Raw genomic sequence first — 19573 nt, forward strand, 5'->3', positions numbered from 1 at the left:
TAGGCAATTTATTACACTTTAAAATGAATCGTTAGTTTATTAATAACTATAGGGGATGGAGTTCTCCGAGGATTTTGGAGGGAAAAGACAAAAGTTTGTTTAGGAGCCTCCTAGCTTGGGTTACCTAGGGGCCTCAAGATTCTTAATCCGGCACTGATTACAAGTTTTCTGCGCGATGAAAATAAAAAAATTATGGTTAGTGTTTTTGCTTCCAGGTTTGCTTCACTTATTCTCTAAACCCACAGAAAAATATAACATTAGTGTCCGAAGTGCGGGCTTATGGTCAACTTAAGAAGCCAGACCAAGATATAGAAAATTCGAAATATGATTGCCCCAGTCGAACAACGTTGAAGAAGAGGCTGCCGAAAAATGGCAAGAAAAAAAGAAAAACGTCAAGAAGCTGAAGTGAGATGTCGTCACGAAGACAGTTTCTCATGAGTATTATATCAAAAATAGAGGCTTCAAAAGTAAGTAAAGAAGATATGAAAAGAGAAATCGAAGAGAAAAATGAATATATGAAACGAAAAACCGTAGAAGCAAAAGAAGATGAATATGAAGATATGAAGGTTCTGAGGTATCTAGTGATTAGCAAATAAAAATTGGACATCAAAGGAAAAATCTACCGAGATTTTCAGTAATTTTTCTGGGTGCAACTCAAGCTGTGATGCTGTTGATGCTAATGCAACACCATCATGAGAGCATTGGATGAAGGTCGTATATGTAGATTATCGGTACTCCAAACTAATAGTGAACGTATACAATAATGCAACCATGACCGTCCGACTACACAAAGATATCAAATTAAAATAAATCAAAAGAGGAATTAGACAGAAAGACACATTATCTCCCAAACTCTTTACGGCAGTACTTAAACATGCTTTTAAAAAATTGGAGTGGGACGTCAAAGGAATAAATGTCGACGGCGAAAGGCTCTCCCACCTACGATTCGCAGACAACATAGTTCTTATAACAGATAACTTAAAAGACATTAGAACTATGCTTACTGAGTTAGATGCCGCCTGTAAGAAAGTTGGTTTAAACATTCATTTTGGAAAGGCACAATACATGACGAATCTGGTACCATCCAAATCCTGGACCAGGAAAATATAAAAGTCGATATCAACGAAATAGAATTGGTCCATATAATTTTCAGTATTTTGATTTTTAGTATTTTGTATTTTGACAACGACACCCTATTTGGGCGTCGAAACATTAATAAAATTATTTTTCAATTAATTGTGGCTTATTTCCCATCAAAATAGTTAATTATGAGATAAACATTTGAACAATAAAATGTATGTAATATAAAATTTGAGAGATAATGTGTATTTGTGTAATTTGAACTATACGATAGTAAAAATGACTCATGGCACACGCCGCGCCGGCAGAAACAACAAGCGCCTGTCTGTAGTATTCCTTTATTTGTTTCAAACAGAGTTATTTAAAAAAGACTAAAACACTATTTAAAAAATTCTTTTTTAAATAATGGTCTTTAGTTTTCACTGTTCTTAAATAACATAACATCGTTTCGATTGTGACTGTAAGACTGTATTGCGTGTAGTAGTATTGTTCGCTTCCGTCTGCTTACGTTTGTGTTTGCGTGTTTTTAGTAATTTAGATGTGTAGGTAGGTACTGTGCATATTTATATATATTATATGTTATTTCAATTCTAACGGAGTTTATCTGTAAGTATACCGTATTTTATTAATTTTTACCATATTCTCCGGCTAACTCGGAGTTTCGATAACCCGGATCGGCCGCGGTCCCGATTAATCCGAGTTATCGAGGTTCCACTGTACTTAGGGCATGAAATCCAAATTACCAGGGACAATGAAACTGCCGAATTACAAAGTAGGATCACCTTAGCATGGGCCTCATATGGAGCTCTATCAGACGTCAAGAGCAAAATGCCAAATTATTTGAAAAAGAAGACGTTCGATCAATCTGTGCTTCCAGTCATGACTTACGGCGCTGAAACATTATCTTTAATCTAGGCCACAGCACAGCAACCAAACTTAGAGTGGCCCAAAGAAGAATGGAACGGTCACTACTTGGACTGACTCTCAGAGACAGGGTTAGAAACGAGAGAATCAGAAGAAGGACAGGCATCACGTCACAGATGTCATAGAGCAAGTAGCATGGCTGAAGTGGAATTGGGCGGGCCATGTAGCCAGAATGAAGGACGGGAAGTGGACCCAAAAAATTACAGTGTGGAGACAACGAGCAGACAGAAGAAGTAGAGGTAGACCACCTACACGATTTACAGACAACGTCAAAAGGATTGCTGGGAATTGGTTGCAGGAAGCCCAAGACCGACAAAACTGGAAGAAATTAGGGGAGGCCTATGTTCAACTTTGGATAAAGAAGGCTGGATGATGAACTCAAGCTTGTAAAATTTTACTTGTTTTTAAATTGAGTGTAGTAATTTAGTGGCAGCTTATCTTTTTAAGTAATTTAAATCATACTCACCTGTCCCTATAAATCCTGTCAAAAAATAAAACATAACCTTGTACATGATGTTAAAAGAATTCGTATGAATTGTGTTTATTATATCATATGGCAAAAAATCCGTTGATACTTGAGAGAACAATTTCTTTAACTGTTTTGATTTGTAGCCTATCACTGGGATCTTTAGAACTGCCTGAAGTAATATTTAGCTTATCTTAACTGGGTATTAAAGAATGAGTACATATACATGTTATATCCGTTTTTACCAACTAGCCTTAATAATGAAGTACCTACTTATTTCCCATCAGGATATATCAGGTGTCAGCCATCTGAATCGACGCATCCAGTTTCAATGCCAATGTCAGCGAGAACTACTCGTCCAGGCTTTCTCACGACCTCAGCATTTTGTTATTAAACATATAAAACCATTTGCCGGTGTTTAATTTTTGTTCGTAATAATTTAGATTTAGTAGGTACATGTAACTTTGATTCTTTGTATTTTCAAAATAAAATATTTTTTAAAAAGTCTAAAAAGTTTTAAGTGATATAAAAAGTGGCGCAGTCAGTAGGATCTGGAAACGTTGTTAGAACACGGAAAAGCCTAACTGACAACGGTGGATTCCAATCCTTTGATTCAGAAACAAACCATCCAAAAGGCAGAGCCGTCATCACTTTGCAGATATCTACGGATTAGGAACACCTGGTGAAGCCCCTGGTAGAGACGCTGTCGAGAACAAGACGACTAGATGTTTTTGGATTTAGTGTAAGTCTAATATTGAAGCATCTCGTATATTATTATTACATTATTTTACAATATTATTATTATCCAGATTTAGCCATACGGCTCACACTCCCTCTAAGGGGAAAATTGACTCATCCCAGATACCTACGGTATCAAAAGGATTGAGCTCTGGTGGGACTCTTTCCCTGTTATCGAGCCCTAGGTGACTTGGAATGCAGGTGTATCTCCCAGAAATGTTCGTACGCATCTGGCCGTCGCGAGTAGTACAGCTTTCTGCATGGTCTTATAAAGATGTTCATTCAGACCCAGCTTTTTTATGCTTTCGAGGAGGGTCTTCGGAATGACTCCAGTAGTAGACATAATAATCGGTATCGTCTGGGTACTTTGCATTCTCCATTGCCTCCGTATTTGAATTTCTAGATCTCTGTACTTGGCGATCTTTTCAGTAAATTTACTACGTAGATTATTGTTGTTAGGTATCGCCACATCAATTAGTGTTGTTTGTCTTGTTAATTTATTAACTAGTACGAGATCTGGTCTATTATGTGCCACTGTTTGGTCTGTGAGCACAGTGCGGTCCCAGTATAGCTTGTAGTTGCCATCCTCAAGCATACTCTCAGGGACGTATTGATAATACGGGAGATGCTCTGTTTGGAGAAGTCCCAGCTTGATAGCTATCTCTTGATGAAGGATTTTTCCCACTGCGTCATGCCGTTCCTTGTATTCAGTTGCAGCAAATGCCTGGCAGCCCCCTGTAAGATGTTGGATGGTTTCTTGGGCTTGACATCCATATCGGCATCTGTCGTTTTGAACCTGAGGGTCTTTGATGATATATTTCAGGTAATTTCTGGTTGGTATAACCTGATCCTGAATGGCCAGTAATGAACCCTCCGTCTCAGGGAACATCTTTCCTGATGTCAACCAGTAGTTCGACGCTATATTGTCGACATAATCTTGGCTGACTTCATTGGGATGTCGCCCGTGCAGAGGTTTACCCATCCAGGCGCGCACTTTTTCGTCCTTAGTAAGGTGGTTTATGCGCATTTCTGGTTCCCTCAGTTTGATCGGTGTTGTGTCATCTACTGCGCAGATAGCGCGATGTAGAGTAGATGTCTCAGCCTGCATCTGAAAATAAGTTCTTAAATTAGCAATTTGTTTTACTAATTGCTCACCTATATCCATAAGTCCTCTTCCTCCTAGATTCCGTGGTAATGTTGTTCTTTCTACTGCACTTTTAGGATGGTGTTTTTGTGCCTTTGTGAGGTGTGTTCGTACTTTTCGCTGGAGAGCTTCTATATCTGTTTTTGTCCACTTTACAATACCAAATGAGTAGCTAAGCGCGGAACATGCGTAGGTGTTTAGTGCCTTAAACAAATTTCTACTGTTAAGGTGTGAGCGAAGCAGCTGTTTTACCCTTCGTATAAACTCAGTAGTTATCTCTGTTTTCATTTGTTTATGGTCAATTTTCCGCGCTTGCTTTACTCCAAGATATTTATACATATCGTTTTCACCCATGGTCTCGATGTTCTGGCCACTTTGCATATCGAATCCTCCGGGCTGTACTTTTCCTCTGACTATATTTAAAATACGATTTAAAATACGACAATATTATTATTATTATTATTATTATCAAGATTTAGCCATACGGCTCACACTCCCTCTGAGGGGAAAATTGACTCATCCCAGATACCTACGGTATCAGAAGGATTGCGCTCTGGTGGGACTCTTTCCGTGTTATCGAGCCCTAGGTGACTTGGAATGCAGGTGTATCTCCCAAAAATTTTCTTACACTTCTGGCCGTCGCAAGTAGTACAGCTTTCTGCATGGTCTTATAAATATGTTCATTGAGACCCAGCTTTTTTATGCTTTCGAGGAGGGTCTTCGGAATGACTCCAGTAGTAGACATAACAATAGGTATCGTCTGGGTACTTTGCATTCTCCATTGTCTCCGTATTTGAATTTCCAGATCTCTATACTTGGCGCTCTTTTCAGTAAATTTACTACGTAGATTATTGTTGTTAGGTATCGCCACATCAATTAGTGTTGTTTGTCTTGTTAATTTATTAACTAGTACGAGATCTGGTCTATTATGTGCCACTGTTTGGTCTGTGAGCACACTGCGGTCCCAGTATAGCTTGTAGTTGCCATCCTCAAGCATACTCTCAGGAACGTATTGATAATATGGGAGATAGTCCGTTTGGAGAAGTCCCAGCTTGTTAGCTATCTCTTGATGAAGGATTTTTCCCACTGCGTCATGCCGTTCCTTGTATTCAGTTGCAGCAAATGCCTGGCAGCCCCCTGTAATATGTTGGATGGTTTCTTGGGCTTGACATCCATATCGGCATCTGTCGTTTTGAACCTGAGGGTCTTTGACGATATATTTCAGGTAATTTCTGGTTGGTATAACCTGATCCTGGATGGCCAGTAATGAACCCTCCGTTTCAGGGAACATCTTTCCTGATGTCAACCAATAGTTCGACGCTGTATTGTCGACATAGTCTTGGCTAACCTCATTGGGATGTCGCCCGTGCAGAGGTTTACCCATCCAGGTGCGCAGTTTTTCGTCCTTAGTAAGGTGGTTTATGCGCATTTCTGGTTCCCTCAGTTTGATCGGTGTTGTGTCATCTACTGCGCAGATTGCGCGGTGTAGAGTAGATGTCTCAGCCTGCATCTGAAAATAAGTTCTTAAATTAGCAATCTGTTTATCTAATTGCTCACCTATATCCATAAGTCCTCTTCCTCCCAAATACCGGGGTAATGTCGTTCGTTCTACTGCACTTTTAGGGTGGTGTTTTTGTGCCTTTGTGAGGTGTGTTCGTACTTTTCTCTGAAGATTTTCTATATTCGTTTTTGTCCACTTAACAATACCAAATGAATAGCAAAGCGCGGAACAAGCGTAGACAAATTTTTACTGTTAAGCTGTGAACGAAGCAGTTGTTTTACCCGTCTTATAAACTCAGTTGTTATCTCAGTTTTCATTTGCTTATGGTCAATTTTCCGCGCCTGCTTTACTCCAAGATATTTGTACATATCGGTATCGCCCATGGCCTCGATGTTCTGGCCATTTTGCATATCGAATCCACCGGGCTGTACCTTTCCTCTGACTATATTCAAAACACGGCACTTGTCTAGACCGAACTGCATACTAATATCATTAGAGAATGTTTCTACAGTTTTTAGCATCTCTTCTAGGTGTTCTCGAGTGGAAACCATTAATTTCAAATCATCCATATACAACAGATGATTGAGCTTCGCTACTACAGTATTATTGCTTTTAATGCTAAAACCTGAGTCAGTGGAGTTTAATAGTTGGGAAAGGGGGTTCAAAGCTAAACAGAACCACAGTGGACTCAACGAGTCTCCTTGAAACAGGCCCCGGTTGATTGCGATATTTTCGGTTTCGATATTGTTTTCACCAGGTATTTGGAGGTGAATTTTAGTCTTCCAATCTCTCATTATATGCCTTAAAAAGGTCACTATGTTATCATCGACTTTGTATATTTTCAATATATCTATTAGCCATTCATGTGGTACTGAATCAAAGGCCTTTTTATAGTCAATAAAAGCAGTAAAAAGGTTCCTTTTTTTAGTGAATGCCTGGTTAGAAATGACTGAGTCGATGATAAGCTGTTCTTTGCAACCCATGGAACCCTTAGCGCATCCTTTCTGTTGAGGCTCTATGATATTGTTTAGAGCACAGTGTTGGTAGATACGCCGGGTTACACAGGATGTGACCAATTTATACAAAGTTGGAAGACAAGTAATTGGGCGGTACTTGGATGGATCTTGGGTGTTATTTTGATCCTTGGGTATTAAATAAGTAGTTCCCTGAGTTAGAAATGATGGTAATTCCTGCGGATTAGAAATAACATGATTAATTAATGTTGATAAGCACTCATGAATACTCCAAAACTTTTTAAACCAAAAGTTCTGAACTCCGTCTGGTCCAGGAGATTTCCAGTTATGAAGCTCTTTGATGACATTTGAGACTTCTTCAGTCGTGAATGGTTCGTAGTTAGCAGTGACGTAGTGGTGACAGTTGTGCGTCGTATCTTCTATCCAGCCAGCATTGTTGTTAAAAGCAGCTGGTGTGGAAAGTTGATTTCCCCAAAACTCATGAATTTCTTCTTGGCTTGGGTAAGACTTGACACTTTCTACGGTGGAATTGAGTTTTCGGTAGAACGCCTTCTCAGAGTTCTCAAAAAGTGCATTGTCACATTTTCGGCTGTTACTAACTTTATACCTTCTTAATCGTCCTGAATAGACGGAGAGTTTTTGTTTTAATGTATCCAGACACTGTTGGGCTGTGTTATTTTCTGGATCGTATCTCGAGTGTCTTGCAGTGCTCCGCATTATTTCTTCAGCTCTCTTAATGACTTTTCTACTTGTTACACCTCTTATATATTCTGTGACTTGACCAATATCCCTACGCAGTAATTCAATTTTTCCGAGAAGTCTTTTTTCCCAGGGTGCAATTCTGTTACCAGTCCTTCCGTTATGAGTACCCCGTCGTGTTCTGATCTTAACGCCCATTACATTGGCAATTGCTGTTGCTGCACAGTAGATTAGCATATGCAGATATTCCAATGTGTGGGCTTCTACGACATAATTGGGTAGGACTTCAGTATTCACAATTTGTAACAGCGCACCTAGTTTCTTACAAGAGTTTATTCGTGGTAGCGGTGGTCTGCTAAGTGGATTTGTTCCATTAAACTCTTGTACGGCACGAGCCATTTCGCTTTCTAGACTATCGCGCAACTCGTTGTTTTCCTGCTGTGTATTGTCAGGTTGAGTTTCTGGTATGGGAATCTCAGGAATCTGCTCATCAAGGATTTCATTAGGGACTTGATCTACAAATAGCTCTTGGTTATTAATCTCCCGTTCGACTTCGCTTTTGATCGTATTGCGTCTAGTCTCTGGGATAAGGTTGTTTCTTATGATTACCCGGTATTGATCTGATACTCTTTGCTCCGATACTTGAATATCTGGGTACTCCCTGCAAAATTCGGCATACAGCTGTTGTCTGTAGCCGATCGTTTCTTGACCGAGGTTGGTCACCTTATAATAGAAGCGCAAAATGCTTTCGTTGATGGACACAGTCCATTTCATGCGCTGCCTCGGTCGTCCCGCTTGAGTGAGCACCGGCTGATGTTCCAGCGCAGCACCTTCAGCGAGTGGAGCTCTTGCTGTTGTTTGGCTCGCTTGTGGTTGTTGTTCTTGTTGTTGGGCTGTAGCTGTTTGTGTGCCAGGGGCCCGCCTCCTCAACACCCTGCCACCGACGTCCCGCATGCTGTCACGTCCAGCGCCGGCTCCAGACGTGCCCTGGCGATCCCCAGGCAGCGATCCTAAACATAAACCATAATTCTCCATATCAATGGGTGTGCATTTTATACCTACTGCCAGGTGTCAGTTTTTGTTCCACGGCAAGTATCCCTGCTACTCTCTGGGTACTGGCGCTACGAATACCCAGAAAGTATCCCCCATTCGCAGGGGGCCGCGCCTGATAGAAGAACTGACAAAAAACTCCCACAGGTTATTATTATCCAGATTTAGCCATACGGCTCACACTCCCTCTAAGGGGAAAATTAACTCATCCCAGATACCTACGGTATCAAAAGGATTGAGCTCTGGTGGGACTCTTTCCGTGTTATCGAGCCCTAGGTGACTTGGTATGCAGCTGTATCTCCCAAAAATTTTCGTACACATCTGGCCGTTGCGAGTAGTACAGCTTTCTGCATGGTCTTGTAAAGATGTTCATTTAGACCCAGCCTTTTTATGCTTTCGAGGAGGTTCTTCGGAATGACTCCAGTAGTAGATATAACAATAGGTATCGTCTGGGTACTTTGCATTCTCCATTGCCTTCGTATTTGAATTTCTAGATCTCTGTACTTGGCGATCTTTTCAGTGAATTTACTACGTAGATTATTGTTGTTAGGTATCGCCACATCAATTAGTGTTGTTTGTCTTGTTAATTTATTAACTAGTACGAGATCTGGTCTATTATGTGCCACTGTTTGATCTGTGAGCACAGTGCGGTCCCAGTATAGCTTGTAGTTGCCATCCTCAAGCATACTCTCAGGGACGTATTGATAATACGGGAGATGGTCCGTTTGGAGAAGTCCCAGCTTGATAGCTATCTCTTGATGAAGGATTTTTCCCACTGCGTCATGCCGTTCCTTGTATTCAGTTGCAGCAAATGCCTGGCAGCCCCCTGTAAGATGTTGGATGGTTTCTTGGGCTTGACATCCATATCGGCATCTGTCGTTTTGAACCTGAGGGTCTTTGATGATATATTTCAGGTAGTTTCTGGTTGGTATAACCTGATCCTGAATGGCCAGTAATGAACCCTCCGTTTCAGGGAACATCTTTCCTGATGTCAACCAGTAGTTCGACGCTATATTGTCGACATAATCTTGGCTGACCTCATTGGGATGTCGCCCGTGCAAAGGTTTACCCATCCAGGCGCGCACTTTTTCGTCCTTAGTAAGGTGGTTTATGCGCAGTTCTGCTTCCCTCAGCTTGATCGGTGTTGTGTCATCTACTGCGCAGATAGCGCGATGTAGAGTAGATGTCTCAGCCTGCATCTGAAAATAAGTTCTTAAATTAGCAATTTGTTTATCTAATTGCTCACCTATATCCATAAGTCCTCTTCCTCCTAAATACCGGGGTAATGTCGTTCGTTCTACTGCACTTTTAGGGTGGTGTTTTTGTGCATTTGTGAGGTGTGTTCGTACTTTTCGCTGAAGATTTTCTATATCTGTTTTTGTCCACTTAACAATACCAAATGAATAGCTAAGCGCGGAACAAGCGTAGGTGTTTAGTGCCTTAAACAAATTTTTACTGTTAAGCTGTGAACGAAGCAGCTGTTTTACCCTTCTTATAAACTCAGTAGTTATCTCAGTTTTCATTTGCTTACGGACAATTTTCCGCGCCTGCTTTACTCCAAGATATTTGTACATATCGTTGTCGCCCATGGCCTCGATGTTCTGGCCATTTTGCATATCGAATCCACCGGGCTGTACCTTTCCTCTGACTATATTCAAAACACGGCACTTGTCTAGACCGAACTGCATACTAATATCATTAGAAAATGTTTCTACAGTTTTTAGCATCTCTTCTAGGTGTTCTCGAGTGGAAGCCATTAATTTCAAATCATCCATATACAACAGATGATTGAGCTTCGCTACCACAGTATTATTGCTTTTAATGCTAAAACCTGAGTCAGTGGAGTTTAATAGCTGGGAAAGGGGGTTCAAAGCTAAACAGAACCACAATGGACTCAACGAGTCTCCTTGAAATAGGCCCCGGTTGATTGCGATATTTTCGGTTTCGATATTGTTTTCACCAGGTATTTGGAGGTGAATTTTAGTCTTCCAATCTCTCATTATATGCCTTAAAAAGGTCACTATGTTATCATCTACTTTGTATATTTTCAAGATATCTATTAGCCATTCATGCGGTACAGAATCAAAGGCCTTTTTATAGTCAATAAAAGCAGTAAAAAGGTTCCTTTTTTTAGTGAATGCCTGGTTAGAAATGACTGAGTCGATGATAAGCTGTTCTTTGCAACCCATGGAACCCTTAGCGCATCCTTTCTGTTGAGGCTCTATGATATTGTTTAGAGCACAGTGTTGGTAGATACGCCGGGTTACACAGGATGTGACCAATTTATACAAAGTTGGAAGACAAGTAATTGGGCGGTACTTGGATGGATCTTGGGTGTTATTTTGATCCTTGGGTATTAAATAAGTAGTTCCCTGAGTTAGAAATGATGGAAATTCCTGCGGATTAGAAATAACATGATTAATTAATGTTGATAAGCACTCATGAATACTCCAAAACTTTTTAATCCAGAAGTTCTGAACTCCGTCTGGTCCAGGAGATTTCCAGTTATGAAGCTCTTTGATGACATTTGAGACTTCTTCAGTCGTGAATGGTTCGTAGTTAGCAGTGACGTAGTGGTGACAGTTGTGCGTCGTATCTTCTATCCAGCCAGCATTGTTGTTAAAAGCAGCTGGTGTGGAAAGTTGATTTCCCCAAAACTCATGAATTTCTTCTTGGCTTGGGTAAGACTTGTCGACACTTTCTACGGTGGAATTGAGTTTTCGGTAGAACGCCTTCTCAGAGTTCTCAAAAAGTGCATTGTCACATTTTCGGCTGTTACTAACTTTATACCTTCTTAATCGTCCTGAATAGACGGAGAGTTTTTGTTTTAATGTATCCAGACACTGTTGGGCTGTGTTATTTTCTGGATCGTATCTCGAGTGTCTTGCAGTGCTCCGCTTTATTTCTTCAGCTCTTTTAATGACTTTTCTACTTGTAACACCTCTTATATATTCTGTGACTTGACCAATATCCCTACGCAGTAATTCAATTTTCCCGAGAAGTCTTTTTTCCCAGGGTGCAATTCTGTTACCAGTCCTTCCGTTATTAGTACCCCGTCGTGTTCTGATCTTAACGCCCATTACATTGGCAATTGCTGTAGCTGCACAGTAGATTAGCATATGCAGATACTCCAATGTGTGGGCTTCTACGACATAATTGGGTAGGACTTCAGTATTCACAATTTGTAACAGGGCACCTAGTTTCTTACAAGAGTTTATTCGTGGAAGCGGTGGTCTGCTAAGTGGATTTGTTCCATTAAACTCTTGTACGGCACGAGCCATTTCGTTCTCTAGACTATCGCGCAACTCGTTGTTTTCCTGCTGTGTATTGTCAGGTTGAGTTTCTGGTATGGGAATCTCAGGAATCGGCTCATCAAGGATTTCATTAGGGACTTGATCTAAAACTAGCTCTTGGTTATTAATCTCCCGTTCGACTTCGCTTTTGATCGTATTGCGTCTAGTCTCTGGGATAAGGTTGTTTCTTACGATTACCCGGTATTGATCTGATACTCTTTGCTCCGATACTTGAATATCTGGGTACTCCCTGCAAAATTCGGCATATAGCTGTTGTCTGTAGCCGATCGTTTCTTGACCGAGGTTTGTCACCTTATAATATTATATTATTATTATCCAGATTTAGCCATACGGCTCACACTCCCGCTGAGGGGAAAATTGACTCATCCCAGATACCTACGGTATCAAAAGGATTGAGCTCTGGTGGGACTCTTTCCGTGTTATCGAGCCCTAGATGACTTGGAATGCAGGTGTATCTCCCAAAAATTTTCTTACACTTCTGGCCGTCGCAAGTAGTACAGCTTTCTGCATGGTCTTATAAATATGTTCATTGAGACCCAGCTTTTTTATGCTTTCGAGGAGGGTCTTCGGAATGACTCCAGTAGTAGACATAACAATGGGTATCGTCTGGGTACTTTGCATTCTCCATTGTCTGCGTATTTGAATTTCCAGATCTCTATACTTGGCGATCTTTTCAGTAAATTTACTACGTAGATTATTGTTGTTAGGTATCGCCACATCAATTAGTGTTGTTTGTCTTGTTAATTTATTAACTAGTACGAGATCTGGTCTATTATGTGCCACTGTTTGGTCTGTGAGCACACTGCGGTCCCAGTATAGCTTGTAGTTGCCATCCTCAAGCATACTCTCAGGAACGTATTGATAATATGGGAGATGGTCCGTTTGGAGAAGTCCTAGCTTGTTAGCTATCTCTTGATGAAGGATTTTTCCCACTGCGTCATGCCGTTCCTTGTATTCAGTTGCAGCAAATGCCTGGCAGCCCCCTGTAATATGTTGGATGGTTTCTTGGGCTTGACATCCATATCGGCATCTGTCGTTTTGAACCTGAGGGTCTTTGACGATATATTTCAGGTAATTTCTGGTTGGTATAACCTGATCCTGAATGGCCAGTAATGAACCCTCCGTTTCAGGGAACATCTTTCCTGATGTCAACCAATAGTTCGACGCTGTATTGTCGACATAGTCTTGGCTGACCTCATTGGGATGTCGCCCGTGCAGAGGTTTACCCATCCACGTGCGCAGTTTTTCGTCCTTAGTAAGGTGGTTTATGCGCATTTCTGGTTCCCTCAGTTTGATCGGTGTTGTGTCATCTACTGCGCAAATTGCGCGGTGAAGAGTAGATGTCTCAGCCTGCATCTGAAAATAAGTTCTTAAATTAGCAATTTGTTTATCTAATTGCTCACCTATATCCATAAGTCCTCTTCCTCCTAAATACCGGGGTAATGTTGTTCGTTCTACTGCACTTTTAGGGTGGTGTTTTTGTGCCTTTGTGAGGTGTGTTCGTACTTTTCGCTGAAGATTTTCTATATCCGTTTTTGTCCACTTAACAATACCAAATGAATAGAATTATTATTATTATCCAGATTTAGCCATACGGCTCACACTCCCTCTAAGGGGAAAATTGACTCATCCCAGATACCTACGGTATCAAAAGGATTGAGCTCTGGTGGGACTCTTTCCGTGTTATCGAGCCCTAGGTGACTTGGTATGCAGGTGTATCTCCCAAAAATTTTCGTACACATCTGGCCGTTGCGATTAGTACAGCTTTCTGCATGGTCTTGTAAAGATGTTCATTTAGACCCAGCCTTTTTATGCTTTCGAGGAGGTTCTTCGGAATGACTCCAGTAGTAGATATAACAATAGGTATCGTTTGGGTACTTTGCATTCTCCATTGCCTTCGTATTTGAATTTCTAGATCTCTGTACTTGGCGATCTTTTCAGTGAATTTACTACGTACATTATTGTTGTTAGGTATCGCCACATCAATTAGTGTTGTTTGTCTTGTTAATTTATTAACTAGTACGAGATCTGGTCTATTATGTGCCACTGTTTGATCTGTGAGCACAGTGCGGTCCCAGTATAGCTTGTAGTTGCCATCCTCAAGCATACTCTCAGGGACGTATTGATAATACGGGAGATGGTCCGTTTGGAGAAGTCCCAGCTTGATAGCTATCTCTTGATGAAGGATTTTTCCCACTGCGTCATGCCGTTCCTTGTATTCAGTTGCAGCAAATGCCTGGCAGCCCCCTGTAAGATGTTGGATGGTTTCTTGGGCTTGACATCCATATCGGCATCTGTCGTTTTGAACCTGAGGGTCTTTGATGATATATTTCAGGTAGTTTCTGGTTGGTATAACCTGATCCTGAATGGCCAGTAATGAACCCTCCGTTTCAGGGAACATCTTTCCTGATGTCAACCAGTAGTTCGACGCTATATTGTCGACATAATCTTGGCTGACCTCATTGGGATGTCGCCCGTGCAAAGGTTTACCCATCCAGGCGCGCACTTTTTCGTCCTTAGTAAGGTGGTTTATGCGCAGTTCTGCTTCCCTCAGTTTGATCGGTGTTGTGTCATCTACTGCGCAGATAGCGCGATGTAGAGTAGATGTCTCAGCCTGCATCTGAAAATAAGTTCTTAAATTAGCAATTTGTTTATCTAATTGCTCACCTATATCCATAAGTCCTCTTCCTCCTAAATACCGGGGTAATGTCGTTCGTTCTACTGCACTTTTAGGGTGGTGTTTTTGTGCCTTTGTGAGGTGTGTTCGTACTTTTCGCTGAAGATTTTCTATATCCGTTTTTGTCCACTTAACAATACCAAATGAATAGCTAAGCGCGGAACAAGCGTAGGTGTTTAGTGCCTTAAACAAATTTTTACTGTTAAGCTGTGAACGAAGCAGCTGTTTTACCCTTCTTATAAACTCAGTAGTTATCTCAGTTTTCATTTGCTTATGGTCAATTTTCCGCGCCTGCTTTACTCCAAGATATTTGTACATATCGTTGTCGCCCATGGCCTCGATGTTCTGGCCATTTTGCATATCGAATCCACCGGGCTGTACCTTTCCTCTGACTATATTCAAAACACGGCACTTGTCTAGACCGAACTGCATACTAATATCATTAGAAAATGTTTCTACAGTTTTTAGCATCTCTTCTAGGTGTTCTCGAGTGGAAGCCATTAATTTCAAATCATCCATATACAACAGATGATTGAGCTTCGCTACCACAGTATTATTGCTTTTAATGCTAAAACCTGAGTCAGTGGAGTTTAATAGCTGGGAAAGGGGGTTCAAAGCTAAACAGAACCACAATGGACTCAACGAGTCTCCTTGAAATAGGCCCCGGTTGATTGCGATATTTTCGGTTTCGATATTGTTTTCACCAGGTATTTGGAGGTGAATTTTAGTCTTCCAATCTCTCATTATATGCCTTAAAAAGGTCACTATGTTATCATCTACTTTGTATATTTTCAATATATCTATTAGCCATTCATGCGGTACTGAATCAAAGGCCTTTTTATAGTCAATAAATGCAGTAAAAAGGTTCCTTTTTTTAGTGAATGCCTGGTTATAAATGACTGAGTCGATGATAAGCTGTTCTTTGCAACCCATGGAACCCTTAGCGCATCCTTTCTGTTGAGGCTCTATGATATTGTTTAGAGCACAGTGTTGGTAGATACGCCGGGTTACACAGGATGTGACCAATTTATACAAAGTTGGAAGACAAGTAATTGGGCGGTACTTGGATGGATCTTGGGTGTTATTTTGATCCTTGGGTATTAAATAAGTAGTTCCCTGAGTTAGAAATGATGGTAATTCCTGCGGATTAGAAATAACATGATTAATTAATGTTGATAAGCACTCATGAATACTCCAAAACTTTTTAAGCCAGAAGTTCTGAACTCCGTCTGGTCCAGGAGACTTCCAGTTATGAAGCTCTTTGATGACATTTGAGACTTCTTCAGTCGTGAATGGTTCGTAGTTAGCAGTGACGTAGTGGTGACAGTTGCGCGTCGTATCTTCTATCCAGCCAGCATTGTTGTTAAAAGCAGCTGGTGTGGAAAGTTGATTTCCCCAAAACTCATGAATTTCTTCTTGGCTTGGGTAAGACTTGTCGACACTTTCTACGGTGGAATTGAGTTTTCGGTAGAACGCCTTCTCAGAGTTCTCAAAAAGTGCATTGTCACATTTTCGGTTGTTACTAACTTTATACCTTCTTAATCGTCCTGAATAGACGGAGAGTTTTTGTTTTAATGTATCCAGACACTGTTGGGCTGTGTTATTTTCTGGATCGTATCTCGAGTGTCTTGCAGTGCTCCGCATTATTTCTTCAGCTCTTTTAATGACTTTTCTACTTGTAACACCTCTTATATATTCTGTGACTTGACCAATATCCCTACGCAGTAATTCAATTTTTCCGAGAAGTCTTTTTTCCCAGGGTGCAATTCTGTTACCAGTCCTTCCGTTATTAGTACCCCGTCGTGTTCTGATCTTAACGCCCATTACATTGGCAATTGCTGCAGCTGCACAGTAGATTAGCATATGCAGATATTCCAATGTGTGGGCTTCTACGACATAATTGGGTAGGACTTCAGTATTCACAACTTGTAACAGGGCACCTAGTTTCTTACAAGAGTTTATTCGTGGTAGCGGTGGTCTGCTAAGTGGATTTGTTCCATTAAACTCTTGTACGACACGAGCCATTTCGTTCTCTAGACTATCGCGCAACTCGTTGTTTTCCTGCTGTGTATTGTCAGGTTGAGTTTCTGGTATGGGAATCTCAGGAATCTGCTCATCAAGGATTTCATTAGGGACTTGATCTACAAATAGCTCTTGGTTATTAATCTCCCGTTCGACTTCGCTTTTGATCGTATTGCGTCTAGTCTCTGGGATAAGGTTGTTTCTTACGATTACCCGGTATTGATCTGATACTCTTTGCTCCGATACTTGAATATCTGGGTACTCCCTGCAAAATTCGGCATACAGCTGTTGTCTGTAGCCGATCGTTTCTTGACCGAGGTTTGTCACCTTATAATAGAAGCGCAAAATGCTTTCGTTAATGGACACAGTCCATTTCATGCGCTGCCTCGGTCGTCCCGCTTGAGTGAGCGCCGGCTGATGTTCCGGCGCAGCACCTTCAGCGAGTGGAGCTCTTGCTGTTGTTTGGCTCGCTTGTGGTTGTTGTTGTTGTTGTTGGGCTGTAGCTGTTTGTGTGACAGGGGCCCGCCTCCTCAACACCCTGCCACCGACGTCCCGCATGCTGTCACGTCCAGCGTCGGCTCCAGACGTGCCCTGGCGATCCCCAGGCAGCGGCTCTAAACATAAACTATTAGTCTCCATTATCATGGGTGTGCATTTTATACCTACTGCCAGGTGTCAGTTTTTGTTCCACGGCAAGTATTCCTGCTACTCTCTGGGTATTGGCGCTACGAATACCCAGAAAGCATCCCCCATTCGCAGGGGGCCGCGCCTGATAGAAGAACTGACATAAAACTCCCACAGGTTATTATTATTATTATTATTATTATTATTGAATACTGTTCGATATTCCAATATTGATTATACTGAAAATCAATAAAAACAAGTACATATTAATTCTCATTATTTGACGTTTATACTGTAAATCGTCAATTTTTTTTATTTATTGTTGTTATAAACGCCTGAAACACGCACTTTTCGCTCATCGGGCGATTATTATAAGAACATTTTTTTAAATATTAAATACAACCACTAAATATTTTTCTGATTATCTTTTAACTATTTGACACGTTTATTCTGTTAATCGTCATTCCTTTATTTTCACTATTGTTCTTATATACACGTCTGAAACACGCACATTTCGCTAATCGGACAGTTGTTATAAAAACATTTTCTGATATTTTTTATTATTTCTGATTATTATTTGATATTTAAATTGATTTATTTGACCATTTTTATTTTTACTATTTGATATATTGACTCTTCCATATTTAAATTGTTTTATTTGACCATTTTTATTTTTATTATTTGATATTTTGATTATTTCATATTTAAATTATTTTATTTGACCATTTTTTATTTCTGATATATTGATTACCTGTTTTATTTAAATTTATTTGATCATCATGACTGACAACAGTAATACTTCTCGTCCCGCAGTCCCCGTATCTCATATCGAGAATGAACCCGAAGTAGAACCTTATAAACTATCCGAAATATTTTCGATCGTACCCGAATTTGAAGGCGATCAAATATTCTTACAAACTTTTCTAAATGCTTGTGATTATGCCTATAATATGTCTACGCGTGATCAAAAACAGCTATTAGTAATTCACATAAAAAATAAACTTCGCGGAAGAGCAGCGCAGCTCATAAGCTCTAGAAATCCATTATCGTATCTTGAAATCAAACAACTTCTTAATTCCCACTTTGGAGACACTAGAGACCTATCTTCTCTCATACAAGATTTACAGAGAGTCAAACAACTTCCAAATGAATCGGCTCTTACATTCCTCAATCGTGTCCAAGTCCTTAATGCAAAAATGCATGCCAATATCCAGAAATCTGGCCTCACTCCTGAAGAGAAACAAGCCCAAATCGTACTAATCGAATCAATGGCGCTCAATACATTATTGACCGGCCTCGATCCAAAAATTGCACATATTGTTCGTGCTAGTAATCCAAAAGACCTTCTTCAAGCTCAGATCCGCATCAGACGAGAGCTACGATTATCCTATTTCGAAATACAGAAAACCAATCGCCCCAATCCTCCCAGACCCAATCAAAATAATCAACCCATTAGAAGACCAAACTTTCAACCACCTAGATGCACCTTTTGTGGACGCATTGGCCACTCAAATAACGAATGTCGCTCTAGACAAAATTCCCAAAATAATTCCCAGAATTTTAACGATACTCGAAATTTCAGTAGCTATCAAAACTTCAATAATGCCCAAAATAATGGCTTTCAGAGGCAAAACTTCAGCCCGAATAATAACTATCAAAACGCTAGATCTAACGACCAACAAAGACCTCAACTCAATCAAAATAACTCACAAATACGCCCTTCTGTAATTCATAAGAACCCAAATTTTTCGAACGATAGACAGAGAGCTCATTTCGTTAACTACGAACATGACTATGTTCATGATTATACCCCAGTTCCAATTGAAAACTATCATTACGAAGATTTCTCCGATAATAATTATTATTCACCTACTGATTATTACAATTCATTCGATGAACAGACCGATTTAATTGATAGCCAAGACTATCAGGATTTTCTCACAGTTCCAAATCAGAACCACCCACCAGACAATGTCATTTCAATGAAGGAACCTTTGTCTCAAATACAAAATCAGATCCAAACTCTAAATTCGGACGACATAAACCCGTCTCTGAATTTTCCAGATCAGGAATTTCTGTGAGATCCCATGCTGTATACTCCAAAAATCTTTATTATATAACAGATGCATCAAACAAATTTAAATTACTTATCGATACCGGTGCTGGTATCTCTATCTTTAAAGAAAATACCGCGAAAAATTTCAAACCGCGTTTTCCCGAAAATGTTACCATACAAGGTATCACACAAAAACTTCTGATCACCGAATCAACTTTAGTCCCGTTCCAAATGGGAAACCCCCATAAGGTATTCATTTATGATCTAGATATTGATTTTGATGGAATCTTAGGCCTCGATTTTT

At 40.4% G+C, this 19573-nt stretch overlaps 1 protein-coding gene across 1 annotated transcript; it reads left to right on the forward strand.

The window, feature by feature from the left end:
- The first annotated feature begins 410 nt into the window (after positions 1–410).
- Positions 411–19294, forward strand: LOC126893056 (GATA zinc finger domain-containing protein 14-like). Its single transcript, XM_050662996.1, has 2 exons — positions 411–574; positions 18544–19294. Exons 1-2 carry the CDS (start codon positions 411–413, stop codon positions 19292–19294), a joined length of 915 nt encoding a protein of 304 aa, XP_050518953.1.
- The last annotated feature ends 279 nt before the right edge of the window (positions 19295–19573 follow it).

The sequence above is a fragment of the Diabrotica virgifera genome, chromosome 10, assembly GCF_917563875.1.
Source record: "Diabrotica virgifera virgifera chromosome 10, PGI_DIABVI_V3a".
Classification (NCBI taxonomy): Eukaryota; Metazoa; Arthropoda; class Insecta; order Coleoptera; family Chrysomelidae; genus Diabrotica; species Diabrotica virgifera.

What these genes read in the sequence shown, in the direction of transcription:
- LOC126893056 (XM_050662996.1), top strand. Translation starts at nt 411, where the DNA reads ATGTCGTCACGAAGACAGTTTCTCATGAGTATTATATCAAAAATAGAG. An exon ending in GAAGATATGAAGGTTCTGAG is followed by an intron (nt 575 to 18,543) that starts GTATCTAGTGAT and finishes TGTTCGTGCTAG; the next exon opens with TAATCCAAAAGACCTTCTTC.